Below are 18,496 nucleotides of genomic sequence, written 5' to 3'. Positions count from 1 at the left end.
TTCTTGATACCGGGTATGTCGAAAGTTGCAATCACCTGTCACAAGAAGTTGGAAGGTTCTAGAGGACACAGAGCTACAATGATGTCCATACTGATCGGCGATCGGACGACTCTTTGAAGCTCACGCTGGTGGAGCAGCCCGCGTCATGGTCCATCTATGCATGAACCGCAACAAGACTCACCTTGATCTGCGCTTTACCATTTTCTTCGTAGACGGCTGCAGCGTGTTGGGCGACACCAGCTCGAGCGACTTCACTTTCGACAACGAGGAGGCTAGCTTCCGCTCTTTCGACTGCCGCACTTCCTTCCACAGCGGATCCAGCGATACATCTTGGAGCGTCAACCCGCGTGTGTCTAATGGCGAGGCGAGCGGCGTCGTTGGCTCGGGTGCCGCTGGACGTCTCGGTGTGAGTGGTGACAACGATGTCGACGGCGTTACGGTCGGAGTCTTTGGTGGCGCGAATGCCCTGTTCAGGAGCTTATCGATGCCGCCCGACGGGCGGAGCGTCTTGTCACTTGATGTGTACATTCTTGCAGCGGAAAAGCTGGGATCAGGAGAAAGGTATTCGTCGAGATCTAAGGCTGGCTGCCACTGTCTTTATGACTCGGAGAAGGTTAGCAACCGGTGCCTGCTGCCCCGCGCGAGGCGTTAGCTGCAACGTAGGCCCTACTGGACGACGTGGTGATGGACCAGCGAGCTGCAACGGTCGTGTAATCTTATCCAAGACCACGTTTCCCTCCATGGGGGGGGGGATTCGTTTTCTTTGAGGCCTTGTGACTAGCTATAGCAACTTAACAGCTTGAGAATGCTCATCTCACGACTGTCCCCTGATAGACAAGTGCAGATGAATTAATGCAAGTTTGCACTCGGAGCTTGGAGCCACATTCAGCGACAGAAGCTCGCCTCGACGTTTTCATGAGGCATGCACGTGAGCCCCCAGCCAACCACAGTCAGTTCGCGCATAGATAGGACTGCAGACATGAAGCACGATACGTTATGTACGACACAATTGGAAATCCAGAGACAAAAAGACCACGGAAGGAGGGGCGAGGTGCACGACTGGCTCACGCACCGGGTACCTTGAACTTCTTATTCTGATACCCAGTTGTACTCCGTCCCATGCCGAGACGCCGCTTTGTCCCTGCCACTGCCGGCTTCGCCTCAGCACTGGCGCTCTCGAGATTAGGGTCGCCTTGTGAATCGGAAGCAATCGATGAACAGGACGGAGGATCCGACATTGTGCTCCCCTTTGTACGAACTCGCTCTGGTGTAGAACTCGACGAAGTCGATGAAAGTGGCGAAGGGAGCAATGGAAGTACCCATTCGCTGGGAGTTTTAGTCGGACCTCGTCCCATTGCAGGTCCCGACGAGTCCGACGAAAGTGGTGCCAGACGAGACGAAGGGACCGGGGCGTTAGTAGTCTTCGTGGAAGCTGATTGCGGGATAAGGGAGACATCAGCACGGCTAGCAGAAGACGACGCAGACGGCATGACGAGACTGATGTTCTGCGAGCGGGTGATCTCTGCGACTCCGGGGAAGGGGTTGATCTGCATCGATACTTGAGCAGCAGGCCATGCATTGATGTTTGCTGCGCGGTTACGTGAGGGAGACAGCGGCCGTGGGTGCGGCTGATCGTACACGGGCGGTCGCTTCGGATATACTGCAGGCGTAGAACTAGTTGAAAAATGATATGTAGACGGTCCCGCAAACGGCCCAGGATTGGGGTAAGGGGCGTAACCCTGAGACCGCGTGGATGAAAATGCACCAGAACCTGTAGGCAACATCGTAGACATGATACGCTGGCAACTGACGTACGCAACTATGCAACATACCTTGGAATGGGACCTGCGTTGGGTAAGGGACCACCTGCGCAGGACGAGACGCAGGGGCCCCAATCTGGTGCACATAAACATTCTGGTTGGATTCGCCCCTGTTGCTCGACAACAGATCATTCCCGCCGAGCCGGTTGCTGTGTGCAGGGGTCACTCATCTGGCAAGCAGAAACGGAGACAGCACCCACTATTCTGCTATTGAGCACGCAACCTCAGCCGGCTGGGGCAGTGCGCGTCGCAGTACCGCAGCCAGGAGGGCTCTGTCGTCCTCGTCCATGCCAGGAATTTTGTCAGTGAATAGCACCTGTGAGCCACAGATCAATGCGGCTCTTTGCGCAATGGAAGAAGCTTACGGGGTTATTTCTGCGCACGACCGCAATGAACTCGGAGAGCGCCTTTTTCATGGACATGCCCGCAACCATACGGGAGGCGGTGTGAGAGAGGTAAAGAAGGCCCTGAGCCCGTGTGCACGCCACGTAGAGCAACCGCCTGAACGACACTGTTAGGGTACAGGTCGGAGAAACGGACAGGAAACTCGCCTTTCTTCCTCAATATCGTCAGCACGCTGCGAAGGAAAGGTTCCCTTCTCGACTGAGCCTCCGCGTTATGTCTACACCCATAGATAATACTCTTCAAAACATACCTGCGGGTATCATCACTACCGGCCATTCAAGCCCTTTCGCAGCATGGCACGTAGAGATCGTCACTTTCTGCAGTGCTCGTCAGCGAACTAGTGGAGGGACTGCAACAGGCTAGATCATACCTCCTTAGCATCCCTGTCGCTGTCCGTATCCGTGTCTGTCGAGAGCATAGACGCCTGAAGGAATAGGCGCAACGGGGTATCTCTGCCCGTCGAATACGTGACTCGTGATTAGAACTCCGTTCTACCCAATAAGGTCTGACAGGGACGTACTCCACACTGACAACTTCTGTCTCATCAGTCTTAGCCTTACTTTTCACGTCCGGCAGTGCTTCGGGATTTGAGCTGCTTCCCCCGGTCGGTAGAAGCGATCCACACTCAACTTCACTTGCAAATGTGATGAGCTCCTGAACATTGTCCCAGCGACTCTCCCAGTCTGGCTGCGTCTTCTTCAGATGATCCTCATAGTTCACCTGTTCGAGCAACTGGCGAATGAGGTTCGACGGTGCCATGCACTGCAAGTCCCATAAATTCCCATATAACTCGCAGGTCAAACACATGGACATACCTCGTTCGCCAGAGTACGCAACCTGCGTATAGGCGCGATAAACGGTCCGAGCTTGCGCTTCACGGATGGCTTAATGTCCGGTGTCTTGCCATCGTGAATGCGTTCTGCGAGCTCGAGTGGCGAAATGTTCATCCGCTCTGCCGTCGACAGCAACTCGGCGACCGTCTGTGTTCCTGGGCTCAGCGTAGAACTCAAATTCAACTCAGGCCACACACCTTCTCGCCGATACTCCTGCCGGGGACATTGATCACGCGCGTGAATGCGGGCACGAAGCGTGGGTTGTCGATGAGCTGTAAGTACGCTAGGATGTCTTTGACCTGCGATGGCGTCATTTCACGGCAGCACGCTGCGACAGAAGGCTCACCTCCAGCCGCTCAAAGAATTTGTGTCCCGCAAGCACTCGGCTTGGGATACCCTCCAGTCGGAGTGCGCTCTCGATCCCACGAGAGAGCGCATTGAAGCGGACTGCGGACGCCGGTCAGCCGAGTATATGTGGGTAAGGAAACACACTCACGAAGCACCACGAAGTCGCCCCATCCGAGCATCCCGCCTGAATACGCGACAAGCCGCTTGACCTCCGCCGCGATCATCGCTGCCTCAACCTTCTCTGACGAGAATTCGCGCAGCACCGGGCACGGCCCCTGAGGATGCGTCGTGTGCAGCAACTTTGGCACACGCATTTTGTCTACGCGCGGCTGTCAACGAAGGAAGAGAGGTGGATATGTATGACACACCTTCAGCCACGATCGCGATGCTCGCTGCAAGGATAGACGCCGTCGACCGGTAGTTCTGCTCGAGGAGGATTTGTTGCGTCGACGGGAAGTCTTGGAAGGAGTGCGCGTGAGCTACACACAGGGAAACACGGTTTGCATACCTCTCTGCATCTTCCCGAGGTTCGCAATTTCGGCCGAGCGCCATCCATAGACTTGACACTTGGTGTTCATTAGCGTGCACATACGGTGAGAGGCGCGACGTACTTGACTGGTCAGGGTCCCCAACGATCGTGACACACCGGCTTGCAGTCGCGATATACCGCATGAGGTCATATTGCATTATGTTCGTGTCCTGGCTGATTGGCAAGTGAAATGCGCGTCGCCGCAAAATGAGATAAGACTTACAACTCGTCGACAAGCACGTGTCGGCACCACCGAACTACGGACGCATGCTCTCCAAACAACTTAACACCGAAAACTAGGAGGTCATCGAAATCGAGACTGTTGTTCTTCCGCAGGGTCTTCTCGTACTCTTCGTAGACGGCGATGACGGTTCCGTCGATGGTGTGCGATACGCAGTCCGCTTCACAGGGCTTTGAGCCGTGCATCCGGTGCTTGCTGTCGACAAGCTGGGCAAGGAGGGCTTCTGGGGTGTGGCCCTTCGCTTTCGCCTTAGAAATGTGTGATAGCACAGTGCCTTCTTTGAGCGTGATATTTCTCTCCGCAAGGAACTCACTGTACGGCTTCAGCAGTTTCGTGACTATCTTCTTGCTGTGACACGTTACGCACAGCGCAAGCAAGCGAGTATCGCGGCGTACCTCTCGTCCGCATCGCATACGGTGAAGTTCCCCTCTAGTCCGACCAGCCCGGCATGTCTCCGCAGGAACATCGCGCAAAGGGCGTGAAATGTGCCCATTCGTATGTCTGCAGTGCGATCGTTTCCAAGAAGTTTCTTCAAACGCTCGCGCATCTCGTTCGCGGCCTTGTTCGTGAACGTGACGGCGCAGATCGAGGATGGATGGAGGTTGTGGTGAGCGATGAGATGGGCTATGCGCGAAGTGAGGACCTTTGTCTTCCCACTTCCTGGCCCTGCAAGGATTTGGAGAGGGATGTTTGGAGGATGCTGCACCGCTGCGAGTAGGACATGTATAAGCGCCTTGGACTGATGTAAGAACATTCCAACCTCGAAGTTGGGCAGGATTGAGAGCTTGAAGATAAGCCATACGCTTCTTGTAGGTATCTACGAGTGTAACTACAGGATGATCACAGAAAAAACCTCGCGCAGGTAATATCACTTACCTTTACTGAACACGCGTCTTGGCCGCGCTCGCTGCAACGAGGAATCGTATTGTCTACCTCAAAGACGTTATCGTTTGTATGGCAGAACCTCCAGAGCGAGTGCTTGTGGTGTGAATGAGCAGTAGTTACATACGCGCTACTAGCAGCGCTGCCTGAAGAAAACGGGTTTGGCTCGGCAGTAAAGTTACGTAATCACGAACGCGTCGCGTCACGGTCACGTGCCAGTAAGCGCGCCCTACCTACCTAAATTTAACTTAATGACAATTCTCTCACCCAGCCGATTTTCACTAGTTCGATAAGTTGATCGTACTCCATGAGCCACAAAATCACAGTAAAAAGAGACGTAGAAATAACAATAACACATACAACGTAGCCCGTTCGCAAAGCAATAATAGTACACAGCCCTCCGCTACAATCAACGCATACCAAAGCGCAGCTCATGCCTTCATCACGGCGTCCTCCATGTAGTCTTCGCGGCTCTCCTTGCCTTCGTGGTCCACGAACTGGTAATTGTCGAGCCCGAGGCGCTTTTCTATCGCAGCCTGACGTTCCTGGTCGGCGACAGCGAGGCCCTGAGAGCCGAATACTTCGTCCATCTCCTCCAGCGTCAGTCCCTTCGTCTCGGGCACGAAAAACAGAATGAACAGTCCACCGACGAATGTGAAAGACTGTGTAGGGAGAGATCAGCATTGAGAACCAGAACAAAGAAGAAAACATACCCCAAAGAAGACAAACGTCCCGAAACCGATATGCTGGAGCATCGTGGGGGTAACCTGTCCGACGATGAAGTTGTTCATCCAGTTGCTGGACGCGGCAATCGACAGACCCTTCCCACGAACGCTCAGCGGCCAAATTTCGGATACGATAATCCAAGAGCATGGTCCCCACGAGTATCCGAATCCGACGGCGAAGACCCACACAAACGCGCACGCCGCCCAGCCGGCTCCGGTGTGTGCTTGCCAATCCTTGTGAAACATCCCGGTCAGGACCGCAATGATGATGTGGCATGTCGCCATCATGAACGCGCCCGACACCAGCACCGGCTTCCGCCCGATCTGGTCCACCCAGATCACGGCGGGGATCGTGGCTAGGAACATCGCAATCCCAACCACGCCGGTGGCAAGTAGCGAGATCGTGTTTCCGGTAAGCCCAAGATCCTGGAAGATCGACGGCGCGTAGTACAGGATCGCGTTGACACCAGTCCATTGTTGGAAGAACATCGTCAATGATCCGATCGCCACACGATGCAGCAAGGCTAGTATCAGAAACCACGTAAGAATCGAAGTCACAGGGTAAAAGGAATGTAATGCGCACTGCGCGAACGGAGCAACGAGAGGTACTGGTTCAAGCCGAGTTGGAAACCGCTCTTCCATGTGCCATCCTGATACTGAGGATACCTCTCCTCTGATAGCTCCTTCTCAAACAGATACTGCGCTTTAATTTCGAGGAACTCGATCTGCACGAGATCCGAGTCTGGCGGAAGGCTACGAGCAGAGCTCAGAACCATGAGAGCCTCATCGTCCCGCCCGTTGTTGATCAGCCATCGAGGGGAGAACGGCATGAACAGGATGCCAATGCCCAGGATGATGGCGGGAACCAACTGAAGGGCAATGGGAAGACGCCACGCCGCGGGGCTCTGAGAGTCGCCGGTGCCGCCGATGTAGTTCGTGCCGTAGTCGATCCAGAAGGAAATCATAATACCGAACGTGATTGCAAGCTGCTGCAGGGCAACGAGCGAACCACGCACTTCGGGTGGCGCGAGCTCCGCATTGTACAGCGGCACCGCCATCGACAGAGAGCCGACGCCCATACCGGTGATAAACCGACCTGCGTGCCGAATAAGTGCTGAGCTCAGGTAGGATAAGATTGAGAGACTCACCGCCGAAGATAGATGATGGCTTGAATGCGGCGGTCTGTACGATGACGCCGATGCAGAAAATGCACACAGCCAGTACGATTGTGTATTTACGAGAGAGCTTGTCGGCGAAATAGCCTGTGACGAGCACACCGAACCATGCACCAAGCTCAAGGATGGAGACGAGCCAGCCCTTGGTGCCCGATTTGTCAACGGCGGACGCCATTCGGTGGTCGAAATTATTCATGCTATGAAAGAAAATTAATATAATATTCATAGCCAATAATAAGAATGAAGACGTACGGTAGCACCCCGGAGAAGACACCCTGGTTGTAGCCGTATAACAGCCCACCAAGGGAGGCAAAGACGGCTATGGCAAAAACCTTGCGGTTATGCACGAGCCCCGCCTGCGGCATGACGAACGTCAGCGTTGCGTAGAGTATTGCAGGAGGGGAAGGCGCACCCATCCAGATTCACCCTGAAGGTTCCGTCGGCGGCTCGCAGTGTTGGTTAGAGCACCTCCTACTGCCATAGTTGTGCTGGGAAGGGGCGAGGTGAAGATGTGATACAGAGATCTTCAGGTAATTAAGTAGAAATATGAATGTCGTCTATAGTATAGAAGTGTCTGGTGGGTCGCGTCGCGTCGTATGCGTATCCCAAAGGGAGCTGAGGAAATCCGGTGAAGGTGATCCGGAGGTGCTCCTTCTTATAGCCAAGGTGGCCAGCCAGGCGCATAATCCTTGAGCAACGTCACACCGTTCTGAGGGCACATCGGTATCTTAGATCCTTCAGACGCTTGGTGGCGCCCCCGCTTCGGGCCACACGTGTGCCCTGTGACCGAGGATGGGGTTGGCTGCCAGCCGGGCCGGCCTTTGCCCCGCCCCCGCACTCTCCCACCTGCTAAGCGCTCGACCGAATGCAACGCTTTCTGGATGTTTACGAGGCTTGGCCGGAGTGCAGGCTGGTGTTGGGTCCTACTTCTGGGCAGGAGAGGACTCGTTGCGACGTATCACAGTTTGACGACGACGGCAGGAGAGCTGGCTGGACGCCTTTTCTTCGGATCAACATCGAGGATTAAAGAGTGCGAAGATGGGCGAGAGCATGTGGCTTACGGGTACTATGGAGGTCCTTTCGATGAGGGCGCAAAAAAGGACACATGTGGTGAATGTGGAGGAGTAGCCGAATGTGTATCTCACCATCCTTTGCGATATCAGTATTCTTCCACCCCAGCCATAGGCTTGAAGCTGCCTAATCGCTTGCGTTTGCAATCGTGATGGGCGTGGGTTTGGAGACAGTCGTCGATATACGCTCCTGGTACTTTCCATAGTAGTGTCTTCTCTTCGGAGGGTCGGATTCTGTTGGTGTTGCTATCGACTCATCGGCGTCTCTTCCGGGGTCGACCAGGAAGTCTGGGGCTAGAAAACTTGATGAGTGCAGGGTTGAAGACATTAATGGGAGAACAGCGCACGTCGATGCGGTTTTCAACGGCAGAAGACTCGGATGGACCATGACGGCATCGCACATCCTTCGCATGCATCGACGCGCATCTGCTGTTCACCTTCCACATCGTATGTGGAAGTCCGGCTATCGAGTGCACGCTTCCGCAATGGTGCGTCACCGTTGCGATTCTTCCATCCGCTGTTTCATCGGGAATATTGTTATGACACCGGGGGAAGACACGTCCGGCATGCAGGGCAGATAACGCGCACGAATGCATGGGAACCGGAAGCTGGACGGTGGGCGTGATCACAGGATTAGGTATATGATGGAGAGAGGAGGCTTGCTAGGGCCGCGGTCGCTGCTGCAGCGATCTTCGCACTCTCGCATCCGGTAAGACGACTTGGAAATACCTGTCTCATCTTTTTCTACACATGTCAGAGTTTCCGAGTACTCACTAACAACTTGTGACATTCCGCCACGGCCAGACATGATTTCACCAATATTTCCTCTTCGACTTCAGCTGCTTGCTATGTCATGACTGGGCGAAGGTTAAGGACACCCATATACGGTGACGGCTGATAGCGTCCGAGTGGGACACGGTGAATTCATGGATCATGGGAGTTGTTAGCTACCGCGTCATGTACAAAGCCTAAGATTAGGAGCTTGACGCGTGGCAGCTCGCCATGGGGGACTCTTGCTATAGTGGTAGGGTACCTAGGACCTAGCGGAGTTGGACCTAGCGGAGTTTTAAATACCTACTATCTTCGGAAGGTGGGTGCTTTATATGGTGCACCTCTGACATAAGCAGACTGGTGCATCTTGGCAAGAATTCTACTCTACTCAATTTATTTCTGCCTCAGTGTACTTGCATCCTGTAAAATATAATTCCGGGTGAGCTTACACTGATGGTATACACCAGAGAAAGCTTTGGAAGTAGACAAGGTGAGGCAACAGTTCACCATGCTCTGCACCTCGTGACACCCAAAATTCAGCTGCAGCCTGATTGCTTGACTATGGCACTTATCCATCAGCTGTATATCATACACAATGCAATGTAAGAACTGCATGTCTACCAAGGGGATATCCTGAGGATGAGGTGCAGTATGGGTGAGCATACAATGGTGTGAAGTTGTCTCTTTATTGCTGATGATGCAGCACTGGCATGTACAGTACATATTCCAGGCCTCACCCACAGGATGAGAAGAAAATTTTGATTACTGTGTCTATAGTATGTGTCTATGTGTATAGAAAATTTCTACTCAGCAGTATAAGCTGTGCAGAGTCTGATGTCTGATGCAAGTCCCTGAGAACTGCAGTCAACAACATTTGAATAGATCCTGTCTGTCTCCAGTTAGATTGATGCAAAATGTTCTGTGTATTCAAGCTGAGGGCTTTTTTTTTTTTTTTTTTTTTTTGGTTCCGGTTTATTGTCCTCGAGGGCGAAGCCCTATGGTAGACAATATCTACTGTAGCTAGCTGATGTGTATCCTAATGATATGTCGTATGAAACATTGTGCCTGCGCGAGCACAGGGCTTTGCGAGCGAGAAAATGGGAAGAACTGTGGGGTGAAGAAGTGAAATGTGAGTATACATAGGGGGGAGAGGTAGTGATAGGGCAAGTCTGCAGGCACACATCCGACATCCTTGGCGAGTGAATGCTAGAGGCTAGGTTCTAAACCTGCTGCCCTTGTGGGTGGTAGGAGCTACCCCCGGGATTTTCCTCTTGCCGCAGTCAGGGATCCGTCTGATGGTCCCCCACCAGGCGTCAAAACTCCCCAAGTCTCTAGGGCGGGGATGTGTCACTAGACTGCCGGTATGTACAGTAGGGGGGGTATAGGCTGGGGAGATAGGGAGCAAGGGACGAGGTGCGAGTAAAGTAGGCTGCCACTTGATCGGACTGGAAGTGCGGTCTGTGTAGGTAAGAATGTAGTCAGTGTTGCACGTGCTGAGGTAGAGGGGAAACTTCTCTGTGTATTAGGGCTCGGTTCGGCGGCAGTTGTCAAATGTGCTCAGTCGACCATAAGTTGCGGTGAGGCGTCCGGTGGCATGGATGTAGCGGAAGAGGGGCCGGATGGCACGTGGGCTGGTGAGTAGCTTGGGTAGTGATCTTGCTGTGCGTCCCAGTTCTCACGTTATGATGTCGCACTGTCGGCTGTATGCGGGGCAGGTGAGGAGGAAGTGGTGCACCGACTCTGGGTGGTTGTGGCAGGCGGGGCAGACTTGAGTTGGGGAACGTTTGATATGGTGGAGGTGCATGTTGAGCGGCGCGTGACCTGTTCTGAGTTGAATGAGGAGGCTGGCGTGACGACGAGGCAGGTCCGCGACGAGTTGTTCGAACTTGGCAGAGGGGATGGACGGGTCGATACGACCGAACACGTGGCCACGTTCCAAGTTCTTCCAGGCTGTAGCGGCTTGGGACTTCAGATGTTCGAGGTGGCATTGCTTGAGCTTAGATGTGCTGAGTGGGAGCGGGGAGTGTAAGCTTTTGGGCAGCTTTGCAGCCAGGCTGGAGTCTCCGTGGGCGGCCTTCTTGGCTTCAGCGTCTGCTCGGTCATTCCCTGGGACACCCTTGTGGCCTGGTACCCAATGGATCGTGAGGTCTTTTCGGCCGATCTTGTGTTTGCTGATGAGTCATTTGATGTCCTCGTGCAGCATATCAAGGAGGTAGTGGCTGGGGGCGGGGCGTCGTAGTTGAGTTGCTTGTATGGCTGCCTTATTGTCTGCTGCACACAAGGCAGTGTAGATGATAAACTCGTCATGGAGTAGCCTGATGGCTAGGACAAGGCCGACGTCCTCTGCTTCGTACACTGTGTGCTCTGTGGATTTTCCGAGGTAGAAGTGTAGGATCTTGGGGGTCGCACGGTCTCGTCTGTACAGCACTGCAGCCGCTCCGACTCCCCCATCAATGTCCGATCCATCCGAGTAGACACAAATACCTTGTTTCTCAGCCCATTGGGCTTCATCCTTCAGGGCGTCACCTTTGCTGCCTGCAATGGAGACTTGGAAGGGGGGGGACCAAGCTGGCGGGAAGCGGGCCGGGGAGATCGTCTCGATGGTGTCCGGTTGTAGTCGGTAGGCATGGAGGAGTTCATGTATTGGGGAGCAGTGGTGTTTGACAAAACGTGTGCTCGCTGTCTTCACATGCGCGTGTAGCGGGTGCTCCGGAGGGAGAATGCACAGGTGGACGGCTGCACGGTGGCAGTGCTTGTCGACCAGGAGTGGGAATGGGAGGAGGTTGGCGTGTGCATCCAACATGTCACTCGCCGTCGTTCTCATTGTGCCTGTGATGAGGAGAGCAGCTTGGCGTTGCACCCGTGACATCAGCTTGATTGCCCCGACAGATCCGTACATCGTCTTTCATCCTGGGACTTTCCTAACAGGGGTGAGAAACACGTCTGCTGCATACAGCATGCATGGGACTGCTATGCTAAGGTAGAGGCGTCGCATGTGTGAGAAGGGTATGCCGCCAGAGGCTCTGGCAAGACGTCGGAACTGTTGTATCCAGGCGGTGCCTTTCGCTAATGCCCCTGCGCATTGCTCGTGGAATCGGAGGTGGCGGTCAATAATGACACCAAGGAACTTGTGTGACACTGCGGGTTCGATCATCGCCGTACATAGACGAAGTGACTGGCCTGGGTCACGCGACGATGCAGACATGTTGATGAGGCCAAACTTGTCGGGTGAGAACTCTGATTGGTGGGTGTTAGACCATGTCATCGCACCATTGCGGCCATCCATGTAGTTGCAGAGGGTAGCATGTGTCTCTGTGTAGTCCTTTCCTGTGGCAATGATCGCTGTGTCATCAATGTAGCCGAGCGCTAGTGAGTGGGGGATCCTGTGGGCGATCTCAAAGAGATCAGAGTTGTAGAACTCATAAAGGATGACGGAGAGGGGGCAGCCTTGGTCTATGCCACTGAGGATCTCGAAGAGTGCCAATTTGAAGTCGTCGAAGAGAATCCTGGTGTGTCGTCCTTCGAGGTGCCTGCGGAGCCAATTAACGATCTCTATGGGGACTCCCCGCCTGCGCATATTGTGGAAAAGGCGGTCTAGGCTTGCACTGGGGAAGGCAGCTTTTATGTCCAGGAAGAGGATGGAAGCTACTTTCCCTTGTCGCCATGCATCCTTGACCGATTTGACCAGCAGGTGGAGAGAGTCTGTGGTGCGTTGGCCTGGGCGGCCTCCGAAGTGGTTGCGGGCGAGGAGGTTGTGCGCCTCTGATTCGTAGACAAGGATGTTAGTGACACATGCAGATAAGATCTTACCGGTGCAGTTAAGGAGCGCAATAGGCCGGTAGGATTTGGCTATGGAGTAGTCTGGGCGACCAGGCTTTCGTAGGGCCACTGTGTTCGATGTCTTCCATTCGGTGGGGTAGACCTGCAGGTTGAAGGTTCCACGGAAAAGGCGACCTAGGCATGGAAGGAGTAAGTCTATACAGTGTTTGTATACCTCGTTAGAAGCGCCGTCTGGCCCCGGTGCCCTGTGGTCATGCAGCTTCTTGATTACAGTCTCGATCTGTGCATCTGTGATAGGGGAGAAGCGGAATGTGGGGCGTCCATATCTGTGACCATTGGGTATGGTCGGTGGGGGGCCCGGGGGTGGGAAGAATGTCTTGTACAGGATTGCGCTCTTGGCTGCATTGTCGTCTGCAGGTGACTCACCACCTTCCCTCAGTGGGGGCACTCGCGGTCGGCTACCATCTGTCGGTCCTGCTGAAGTGAATCGGTTGATCGTCCAGATAGAGTCTGGGTCTGCGGACTCCAGCCACACCTCCCAGTGGTCTTGTTTGGCAGTCTTGATCTCCTCACCATATCGGTTGCGTGTCCTGCGGTATTCCATGTGCGATGAGTGGTCTGCGATGTGCCGGAATTTGTAGGAGGTTCGTGCAAGGCGCTGTACGCGTTTCCAAGACTTAGTAAGGTCTTTGGACCACCAACGCTTCGTGAACGGCGTTGGTTTCGAGAGTGGGACCTTGTCCTCAATCGTCGCAGTGATGGCACCTGTCAAGTTCTTCAGGACAGTGTTGAACTGTTCTGGAGTAGAGATCTCCCCTTCCCCAAGCATGCGGGAGCTCAGGTTCCTCTTCAAGCAGAAGTCCTCCCAATCGACCTCGCGGAAGTTCCGATGTGGAACATCTTGCGTTGTGTGTGTGGAGACGTCTAGTGTAAGTGAGATGGGAATGTGGTTGGTGAATGGAGGGTGGAGCGTGGGGATAGTGTCACATGACAAGAGTTGGCTGGCCACATCTGGGGAGGCGAAGATGTTGTCGGGACGCATGTGGTTCTTCGTGAGCGACGCTTCCAGTGTTGGTGTGCCGTGGGTGAGGAGCATCGTGAGGTCAAAGGCTGCAATGTTGTCGAGGAGAGGCTGGGCCATCGTCAGGGCTTCCTGAGTGAAGAGGTGGTGATTTCGTTCCTTGTCCCACATAGGGTGATGTCGGTTGAAATCTCCGGCCCATATCACGTTCGCTTTCGCTTCTTCCGGTTGTGCGAGTACCGCGGTGGCTCATGCAAGTAGGTTGATGGAGTCCTGGTGACGTTGGTCATTGTAGATGTTGAAGATATGTAGTGGGCCCGACGCAGTGCGTAGGGAAATGGCAGTGATATCCGGGGAGTCGACCTTGATTTGCGACCAGGTTTCTCCTGAGATCCGCTTGCTGATGAAAATGACAGAGCGCGTGCGTCCACTGGCCTCGGTGTAGTGGGTATGGGGGTACACTACTATCCAGTGTGATGTAGCGCGGGTGAGGGAGGTGCGGGGGTCAAGGTATGATTCCTGCAGTAGAATGATGTCGAAGTCGGAGGTGGAAAATGAGTTGATAAAGGCTGATTGCGCTATAAGGGACTTGTTCAGGTTCAACTGTAGTATACGCAGCATAGAGTTGTCATGTGTTGGTGTACTAGACATGGAAGCCTACGGGGGAATTTCTGCCGTATGAGACCTTGGAGGACGCTCAGGACCCCGAGCGGTGTATAAACATCTGGTGGAGTTGAGGCCATGGCTGTGATGCATCCTGGGAGCTTCTTGCTTCACTGGCCCAGCGGGCTTGCGACGGGCGAGGAAAAAGGTTGGGTTGTGGGTGGAGGTTGTCTGCCTCGTCCGCCCAGTTCTGCAAAGGTGGTTCCATGGGTACAGGTGCGAGGGTACGGTGGCGGGGGGGAGCGGCTTGCAACAGTGGTTGTCCTGTTAGTTCCCAGGTCGATGGGTCTTCAGTGGGGAAGAAATGATATTTTGCTTCTGGCTGGTGGTCTTCCATGCGGTGGCAGTGCTCCAGGAAAACTGGACAGTCATGGTCCCAAGCCGCCTGGTCAGCATTTGCACGTCCTGCCCGGATGCAGTTGCTGCATCTGAAGTCTGTGGGGTCTGCTTCGCATGCAGAGGTCTTGTGGGAGATTGAGGTGCAGTTTCCGCAGGTGTCGTGGATCTGCTTGCAGTCGCTAGCTAGGTGCGGGACTCCAATCTGTTGACACTTCAAGCAGCGGCGGGGCTCCCGGATCAGCTTCCTCGCCGAGACCTGTTTACTGGCTATAACGAGGCCATTGCATATGGCACGGTTAGCGGCACTTGGGTTGTTGAAGCGTACGATGAGGTGAGCGACTTTTTGACCCTTCGCTCTGCGTTCCGGGGGTTTGATCCAGCGGGCTTCTTCTATCACGTTCGGGTTAAGGTTGTTGGAGCCTTCGATTACCCGGAGGTAGCCACTGTTGTCTGGGTTACATGCTACAGGGACGAACTCAGTGAGGACTGAGTACATGTGTGCCTTTACGCGAGAGACCTGGTCACCGAAGTGTTCTAAGAAGCTTTTCATCACGTCTGAAGTACGAAGTCACTTAGCTGATTCTGGGCTGTCCAAGGTGTAAGTGATTCCTCCGTTGTGCATGCAGTTGACTGACTTGAACTTGAAGTTCGGAGGGGCATCTGATCGTGCCACTCCCATTAGGTCGATGGCGGTGTTTGCCTTGGCGAGGAGTTCGTCCTCGTTCAGGCCTGTGCCATCAGCGTGCTTGCAAGTAGCTCCATCGACGATGACCTGGCAGGCACGAGTTTTCTCCCTGGCTAAGGTCTGCGCATGCGTAGCGGGGAGGGCTTGGCTGGCTGCTGCGGCATAGGTCAGTGATGCGGGTTGGGAAATGTTGCTTACCTGCGGAGTGTGGTCGGGCTTGTGTGCTTCGATGAAGGTCTCAGCAGCCTCCCTCATGGACTGTCCAGCATCGGTAGCCATGCTGTCGAAATTGTCGGAGATGGTTCATAGGCCTAGGTGAGTCTCCCTGATGTGGGCGACATCCTGTTCCAGTTGTTGCGAGAGGTTAGACAGTCTGTCCATCCCGAGTTTGACCTGTGCATGCGCCTCTGTGGCTGTGTCAGCAATCTTTTCCAGTTTTTCCTGGTATTGCTCAAGGCGGGAGCAAATGCTCGACATGGCCTTGACTGCACTGTGTTCTTGGACGATCAGTTCTGAGTACCAAGCTAATGCAATGAGGGACTGCATCAGTTTGGTGTCCGAGGAGCGAGCCTTGGCGAGGCGGGCAAGTGTCCGTGTTAGCGTTCTCATTTCCGCGGCTCTCCCCATAGTTGCATATTCATTGTTGCATAGGAATATTAGAGCTTTGTCAGATGTATCAATACCATGGGTGAAAGTACTCAGCCAATCTGTTAGGGTAGAGTTCTTGTTCGCGAAGGGGTCTGACTTAGAGCGGGTTGCCGGTCTGCTAGAGCTCGCGCTCGAGCTTGGCACGGCTTTTTCACCGAGCCTGTGGCTCGTGTTTATTGCTTTCGACTCAGGTGTGTACTGTTTAATTCTGGGAAGCACTTATGGGCGTTCTGTAGTACCAGAAAGACCGCACGGGTGGCCTACTCCTATTGGGCCAGGACCATGGGAAAATTGCCTAAGATGGAGGTACGAAGCAAAGAGGAGTCCAAGCTGAGGGCTTGGGCAGTCATATCAACTAAGAGGTTAAGCAAAACTCTGAATGCATGATGCTACAGAGATGTCTTCTTCTCCTCTCTCGAATTAATTTAATTAATTTAAATTAATTCCTTCGGACCCTACTAGAGTCCCCCATGGCACTGGAGGCAAAAGTGGATGTTCTGCCTTGGAACAGTGTCTGAACATCCAAGGAACAGATTACATTTTTGGACATGTCACATGTTCTGAACATGATAAGGAACATCTAATACGTCTCGCACAATGTTCTATTGGAGAGCATGCTGGAGACATGTTGCATGTACCATTCTGGAACATATAATATGTCTCACACAATGTCTCATTGGAGAATGTCCTGCAGACTTGCTGCATGTTTCATTCTGGAACATTTATCATTTTGCTACTATATTCTGGGCTTATCTCTTGATGCAATATGCTCTGTATAATAAGGATTTCCCATGGCCAAACACATTACATTTCTGGCCAATGTTAATCTTCAGAACATTGTGAGAAGATGTTAAGTGCTCCTACTCCAAACATACAAGATGTCCTGGGCACCAAGAACATTTGCAGTACATGTAAAATTTTAGTATAATTTATGTAGGTATCATACATGTACTGCAGATGTTCTTGGTGGTCAGAAGATCTTGTATGTTTGGAGTAGGAGCACTTAACATCTTCTCACAATGTTCTGAAGATTAACGTTGGCCAGAAATGTAATGTGTTTGGCCATGGGAAATCCTTATTATACAGAGCATATTGCACCAAGAGACAAGCCCAGAATATAGTAGCAAAATGATAAATGTTCCAGAATGAAACATGCAGCAAGTCTGCAGGACATTCTCCAATGAGACATTGTGTGAGACATATTATATGTTCCAGAATGGTACATGCAACATGTCTCCAGCATGCTCTCCAATAGAACATTGTGCGAGACATATTAGATGTTCCTTATCATGTTCAGAACATGTGACATGTCCAAAAATGTAATCTGTTCCTCGGATGTTCAGACACTGTTCCAAGGCAGAACATCCACTTTTGCCCCCAGTGTGGCCGCCATGGGAGACCCGGAGCGACTGCCCCGTGCCGGATCAGTGGCCCCGCTTTCCGCCCGGCATTTGCCGCCCCTCCATCTCCTTTTGGCAAGGCTAGTCGTTGTGCTACTGGAGCACTGATCTGCCATTGTCACCGTGACGGTGCTCGTCTTTCCTCACATCCCCCAATGCTCCGCAGAACGCCCTCCCCTGACCCCCGCGCGCACACGTCTACTTCCTGCACTCAATAAAGCGGTCTTCCTGCGCCCAGTCGCACCAAACATTGTGATCGAGCTTACGATTCTCATGCGAGAGTGGTCCTGCGTGCCGTTCATTCTGTAAAGCCAACGACAGGGCCGGAATCCTCACTCTGAGTCGTCGAAATTGATGAGAGGAGTATGCTCGAGGTCGCCGATGTCTACGCCTCACTCGGATAGGCCTACAACTTGGTCATATGCGACATGGGTTTTCCCCGACGTGTCCCCCACGGTCTTGAACTGCACTTAGACTTCAGGTCGTTGTCACGGTGTCATTCTTTCGTGGTACCTTAAAGAACAATGCGGTAGCGCGCTGCCGGTCGCCTTGAACTTTGTGGCGTCGAGATCACTTCGGTGTTCGCGGTCCTAGCTCTGGGCAATACTCAGAGCTGTAACAGTGCACTATCTCCGATGGAAATTACATTTGTTACCATTTTCTCAAGCCAATTCAGAGATCTGGTGGACTCAAGGAATATTGAGGCTTGAAGCTTAAGCGACATCAAGGCTGCGCAAGTCTGTCAGTACTCCTATGATGTTGGCGGGAATATGAGGCTTGTATATGTAAGCATGGTCATTCTGCAGACATTTCTCCCGGTGATATCTCCATCTCTATCTATCTTTGCAGCAAGACTCTCCTGACACGCCTCCTAGCTCGCCTCATGAGAACCTCACGCGATGCAAGCAGACAGCCAATCCCAGTTTCAGCTTTTTTCCTTACCCGGCTTGCGAGGCGGGCAGTAACCCGATGAGGTCGACTACTGACATGAAATTCTGACTAGCTGCTTTGCTAGGATGCTACCCAGAGTACCTAACCCGCCCATCATAAGCATTTTTGTGCTGGTGGGTGGGAATGCATCCGCTTTCAAGGCGTGTATTCACGCTGCTTCCTTTCTTTCCTTGATGTTGGGCGCAATTCAATCTGACCACTGTTCTCTCA

The 18,496-nt window shown here is 53.3% G+C and overlaps 6 protein-coding genes across 6 annotated transcripts; all 6 read right to left on the bottom strand.

The window, feature by feature from the left end:
• Positions 1-73: 73 nt before the first annotated feature.
• SCP_1801530 (hypothetical protein) lies at positions 74-7,439 on the bottom strand (the record flags this gene model as incomplete). The annotated part of the gene is made up of 25 exons (XM_027765241.1): positions 74-125; positions 182-575; positions 1,073-1,771; positions 1,833-1,969; positions 2,021-2,136; positions 2,186-2,331; positions 2,476-2,542; positions 2,596-2,677; positions 2,746-2,987; positions 3,041-3,205; positions 3,256-3,357; positions 3,405-3,505; positions 3,555-3,725; positions 3,775-3,864; positions 3,915-3,965; positions 4,018-4,109; positions 4,159-4,524; positions 4,572-4,993; positions 5,053-5,083; positions 5,557-5,720; positions 5,772-6,307; positions 6,367-6,879; positions 6,932-7,155; positions 7,211-7,314; positions 7,371-7,439. The coding sequence occupies 25 exons, from the start codon at positions 7,437-7,439 to the stop codon at positions 74-76; spliced, it is 5,136 nt and encodes a 1,711-aa protein (XP_027621042.1).
• Positions 7,440-10,978: 3,539 nt separating this feature from the next.
• Positions 10,979-11,623, bottom strand: SCP_1801520 (hypothetical protein; the record flags this gene model as incomplete). The annotated part of the gene is made up of 1 exon (XM_027765240.1): positions 10,979-11,623. The coding sequence occupies one exon, from the start codon at positions 11,621-11,623 to the stop codon at positions 10,979-10,981; it is 645 nt and encodes a 214-aa protein (XP_027621041.1).
• An 81-nt stretch (positions 11,624-11,704) lies between these two features.
• On the bottom strand, positions 11,705-13,771 carry SCP_1801510 (RNA-directed DNA polymerase from mobile element jockey; the record flags this gene model as incomplete). The annotated part of the gene is made up of 1 exon (XM_027765239.1): positions 11,705-13,771. One exon carries the CDS (start codon positions 13,769-13,771, stop codon positions 11,705-11,707), a length of 2,067 nt encoding a protein of 688 aa, XP_027621040.1.
• A 78-nt stretch (positions 13,772-13,849) lies between these two features.
• On the bottom strand, positions 13,850-14,221 carry SCP_1801500 (hypothetical protein; the record flags this gene model as incomplete). Its single annotated transcript, XM_027765238.1, has 1 exon — positions 13,850-14,221. The coding sequence occupies one exon, from the start codon at positions 14,219-14,221 to the stop codon at positions 13,850-13,852; it is 372 nt and encodes a 123-aa protein (XP_027621039.1).
• Positions 14,222-14,297: 76 nt separating this feature from the next.
• Positions 14,298-15,152, bottom strand: SCP_1801490 (hypothetical protein; the record flags this gene model as incomplete). Its single annotated transcript, XM_027765237.1, has 1 exon — positions 14,298-15,152. The coding sequence occupies one exon, from the start codon at positions 15,150-15,152 to the stop codon at positions 14,298-14,300; it is 855 nt and encodes a 284-aa protein (XP_027621038.1).
• An 18-nt stretch (positions 15,153-15,170) lies between these two features.
• SCP_1801480 (hypothetical protein) lies at positions 15,171-15,566 on the bottom strand (the record flags this gene model as incomplete). The annotated part of the gene is made up of 1 exon (XM_027765236.1): positions 15,171-15,566. One exon carries the CDS (start codon positions 15,564-15,566, stop codon positions 15,171-15,173), a length of 396 nt encoding a protein of 131 aa, XP_027621037.1.
• Between the last annotated feature and the right edge of the window lie 2,930 nt (positions 15,567-18,496).

Source organism: Sparassis crispa (assembly GCF_003851025.1).
Source record: "Sparassis crispa DNA, contig_000017F, whole genome shotgun sequence".
NCBI lineage: Eukaryota > Fungi > Basidiomycota > Agaricomycetes > Polyporales > Sparassidaceae > Sparassis > Sparassis crispa.
The sequence above is the reverse complement of the archived record's forward strand: the minus strand, read 5'-3'. Positions and strand labels throughout refer to the sequence as shown.